The 4,874-nt window shown below is 42.0% G+C and overlaps 1 protein-coding gene across 1 annotated transcript; it reads left to right on the plus strand.

Annotated features, from left to right (window-relative positions):
* Positions 1 to 3,560: 3,560 nt before the first annotated feature.
* LOC147433093 (uncharacterized) lies at positions 3,561 to 4,270 on the plus strand. Its single transcript, XM_086491705.1, has one exon. The coding sequence runs from the start codon at positions 3,576 to 3,578 to the stop codon at positions 4,122 to 4,124; it is 549 nt and encodes a 182-aa protein (XP_086347831.1). The 5' UTR covers positions 3,561 to 3,575; the 3' UTR covers positions 4,125 to 4,270.
* Positions 4,271 to 4,874: the final 604 nt, after the last annotated feature.

Here is a 4,874-nt window from a genome sequence, read left to right on the forward strand (position 1 = left end):
TCTCTCTCTTGCAAAAGTATTGTTCATGCCAAGTTAGTTAAGTATAACGGTTATGTTGCTACCGCTAATTAAGTTTACCCTCTATGTTCTCAAAGTAGTCTCACAAAGGAGAGAAACTTCCATGGGAGTGAGTGAATTTGGTTTACTTGTGCGGTTGCCTACTCCATATGTTGATAGTGTGGGTGCATTTTTACAAGAGAAGTTAGTTGTTAGTGTTAATAATCACTAGAATTGTTAGTGATACATTTACAATGGGTAGTATGAGTTGATTTGATGAAGGAAGAGGGGTGAATTAAAAGAGAATCATTGAGATGGTGAAGATTTGAAGAAGCTTGAACTCACCCTTGTGTAGATTGTCGAAAAAATGACCGCTGGTCTTCTTCTTCTTCTTCGCTTCTTTACGTCGCCGCCACTGTTGACCACCACGATGAAAAGAGGATTTGTTGATGAAAAATCCTCAATTTGCAGAAGTTATCATGGTTAAGATGTTGAATTTTAGATAATTTTAGGAGAGGTAAATGAAATTGTAACATAGAAGCAATAGAGAGAGACATGGAGAGGGTGTATGTATGTAGAGGTTCATAAAAGAACTATAAGGATGAGAGAGAAGGGTAATGGTGAAGAGGGTGGGAGAGGCCATGGAAATTGCAGGTTTGAGTGAGGGAAGGAGAGGGAGGGATGTGTAAGAGTGAGTAGGTGTGTGGAAGGGTGAGAGAAGACTAAGGGCTACTTGTGAGAAAAGTGGGCAGACTGGGGTCCACTCAAAAAATCATAGCTCACCGCTGGTAGCTCCAAAAATCATGAAAAAATTTGAGGTGATTATTCAGAGCGTGGGATACATTTTCTCTTTTGACCACTGCTCCAAATTCGGAGTGGAGATAGGTGCCAAAATTCTCACCAAAAAGCCTGTTTTTTATGCCTGCAAAAGTCTTTTAGTGGCCCCCTCCTTTGTTGAATTTGTACAATGCATCCAAGAGTGAGCCCCTCCTTTGTCATATTATAATACAAAGCATCCAAGTTGCACTTGACCCATGCATGGAGGAGGATTATTGGTGAATAAAGAAATATATACATGGTGGGACTAGTGTATGGACTATTCATGGACTTTAGCTCAATGAGCACATGGTGTTAGAATAATGAGTAAAAATAATAATAAAAATATGGAGGAGTTATGGATATGGAAAGATATTGGAATCATATGATATGGTCCCTCCTTGAATTATTTTGGGTGAAAGAGGAAAAGGTATGCAAGTAAATAATATAATAAAAGTAACCAATGAGTAGAAATCAATTTTTTGTTTTCACGAGGGTGAGGGTGAAAATGTGGGAGTGATTTGTATAAAGGAAAAATATGAGGTTAGAGTATGTACATATTGGCAAAAAATATAATTATGGTGTAAGAGAATGAAAGAAGGTGTACATAGGTTTAATAAAACACACACCTAAGTAGAAATATTTAAATAAAATACCAAAATAATTATAAAAAATCCCTATATTTAGGCCATATATACAATGAAATATTTACACACAAAGAGGCCATAATATACTTTTTTTTTATTATTTTTATTTTTTTGGCTCAACTAGCCCAGTGACTAGCTAGCTGATGGTTTTTAAGAAGATATGGAAAAAGCCCCCTAACTCACACACGCCTATGTACAGTGAAATGGTAGGGATAGCCATAGCGTTTGGGTGAATTTGGTAGGGTGGAGTAACTTACTATGGCAATTATGGAGAGCCGAAAAACGGCTATCACCGCTAATTAAGTTTACCCTCTATGTTCTCAAAGTAGTCTCACAAAAATGCTCACTCTAATTCTCTTAACTCCGCTATTCTCAAAGTTCATAGGCCATTTCCATTTCATGAAAGTACATAAAATGTTCATGTTCATAATGTTGTCACTCAGAGTGAATTAATTGTAGGTAATACCCAACGGAGGTAAGCCCACAAAGTAGTGGTCTGATTTTCTTTTTGGATGCAATTACCTATGCCTTGCATCTTGAAGGCATCATAAGTTATGCAAGAAGTTGATGGAGGAAAACAAATTCATAATGAGATTGTTAGTGAGGGGGTCTTGAAGAAAAACATCGTGATTGGGCGAGGAAGCTCTAGGTTGACTTCATCACATGTATAATGAGGGCCTCTCTCCAAATGCGACCACCTATGCATGCATCTTGAAGGCACGTACATGGATAAAAATATGCAAGGTGGATTGGCAAATTTTAACCAGTTCCTTGGTTGGTATGTATACCAAGTGTGGTGTGCATAAGTTTGTATTCGATAAATATTCAATTTTTTCTTTACCCATCATTCACCAACACGTCAATCTTCCCCCCCTCCCTCGATACTGAGGATATCCAATTGTGATCGAGATGGTAGCTATTGCCAAGCTGCTTAGTTACAACAAGCAGGGCTATACAATGGCAGAGCCTTGGTGGAGGCACTACACAATGGCTGCATAGTGAAGCGCACAAAGATGGCGACGCAAGATAGGACGGGTGAGTCGGCTCCCTCTCTCTCTCTTTGTGTGCGCGGATTGTTCCTGTAATTTTTTTCTCCTCTTTTACAAAAGTCCAAGAGGGATAGTTGTGCAACCTTCATACTCTATTGATTTAGATTCGATAGAGCCTTTGGACTGCCACTTGAATGCATCCTATGGAGGCCGCTAGCTTGAGCTTCTTACTATTTTTTAAGTCATACTTGTCACCAAGGAAAATCTCTCTCTCTCTCTCTCTCTCTCTCGTGTAAATTTGTAACTCCTCCCTACAATGCTTTTCTTCTTGGTCACATACAAGCAGTAGCGGGCTGCAGGCACATGCAAACCGTGTCATGACAATTTTGCTAGATCAAAAGCCGTTGGAGGTGGAACGTTTTGAGATGGTGGGCCACTGTAAGCTTAATAAGTCGGTACAATGGTAAGTGTATTAGAAAAACTGGATAAGATTGCCATTTGAAACCGTTGGTAAGAGTGAGTGAGGGGAGGGGGGGGGGCAATCATGTATAATGCCTTAATAAGCAAAATCTCCCAAAATACTGTGGCAAGGCGGCCTGGAAATACCGCGACGAGCACCTAATAGAGGAAAGCTGCGATGGCAGAGCAGTAGGACTTTGATCACGAGAGATGGTTGCTGGTAGGGTCTCTGCAGCAAGCAATCCTCTTGTTGAGAGGGAGCTTAAGCGCACTGCGGCAATGGGGGGGGGGGGGGACGGGGCCGGTGGGGTGTTTAAGTGTAAACGGCGCATTCTCAACAACGTGGGCGTCTGTCTAGATGGCTTAACCCATCTCACGTTAAGACGTTGCAACCCGGTGAGGGAGCTTAAGCGCGCTGCGGCAATAGGGGGGGGGGTGGGCGGGGTGTTTAAGTGTAAATGGTGCATTCTCAACAACGTGGGCGTCTGTCTGGATGGCTTAACCCATCTCACGTTAAGACGTTGCAACCCGGTGAGGGTGAAGCCTCGACTTGCCCTAGGCCTTTTGTGAGGGTAAAAGAAAGGGAGAGAGAAATTCCAGGTATATACATAATATAGTACACACATAAATGTATGCGTGACTCACTACATAGTACACACATAAATGTATGCGCGTGAGCATGACTCACTACGCAGTTCTACAGGTTGCAGAAGACGCTACCTTTGCGCAGATTAGGGCCAGCTACCTTTCCTCTCTGTTGGCTTTGCACCCCGACAAGCTGAACCAAGAAATCCCCGCCTCTTCTGGCTTCCTACGCCTGCAGGAGGCTTGGCATGTCCTCAAGGATCCCCAGTCCCGCTCTACCTACGATCGACACCTTACCTTGTCACGCCTCCTCATCGACAATGCTATTGCAGATGAAGTGACTCTTGAAGAGATGAGCAGGGATTGTGATGACGCTGATGCTGCCTACACCTATCCCTGCAGATGCGGTGACTTTTTTACTCTCTCATCACAAGAGGTGGATGAATGGCAAGACATGGATCATTGCAGGAATTCTGTTGATCTGGGAGCAAGCGAGTCAGAGAAGGCACACCCGCCGTTTGTCACTGAGAACCATTCAACATACCAAGACCTGCATAGGCACATAGATCAGTCCAGGTCATTGATCTTGCCATGCAGCTCCTGCTCTTTGCAAATTCGTGTCTTGTTTTAGAAAACACGTTCTTTTGGATACCTTTATACACTTGCAACATGAATGTTCAGTCTTGCCAATTTTGAGTGTTTGAGACATTGAACATGCTAACATTGATTAGTAATTTATCGACGTCTCAAATGCGTAGCGTCTGTTCTTCTTTTTTTTGCATCTCTTCCGTAAATGAGAGTGTTTCAAGGAAGATTTTAAAAGGTTTTCCTAGTTTGTAACAAAGAGAATACAGATGGCTGAGTTTTCTTGCTTCACTATCCTCTTTGTTTGTATGTCTTGATTTGCCTTTGTCCAAGTGATTTAGCTCCTTCTTAGTTTGTAAGTTAAGACTGTTTTGACGTATGAATGAATATATATACAAATATTGCAAGAGATAACATAGCAGAAATATTTTAGAAGAGGAGTGAGTCGTGACAACATCTCAATGTCAGCGTCAGGCTTCTGCACTCTAGCTTTGGTAAGGTGTTCTTGTGGCTGTGCGTGATGTAGACTACTCCACAAGTTCAAAAAATCCTTTCTTTTAGCTCGACGCTCGAGCACTCTAGCCTCGGTAATGTGTTCTTTGTGGCTGTGCTTGATCACACGAGAGGTAAGCCGTAAACTGCTCCACATCCATGTGGAAAACGCATCATCTAGATGTAGGCTGTTCAGGAGAAGATTTTTCTTGTGGGGAAGTTGGATCACCATGGAGGACATGTCACATGACCATACTTTTGTTCACCCAGTTACTATTGTAGTACTCTTACCTCCCAATCAAAA

This window comes from Adiantum capillus-veneris, chromosome 20 (assembly GCF_014529385.1).
Source record: "Adiantum capillus-veneris isolate H3 chromosome 20, ASM1452938v2, whole genome shotgun sequence".
In the NCBI taxonomy this organism is placed as follows: domain Eukaryota; kingdom Viridiplantae; phylum Streptophyta; class Polypodiopsida; order Polypodiales; family Pteridaceae; genus Adiantum; species Adiantum capillus-veneris.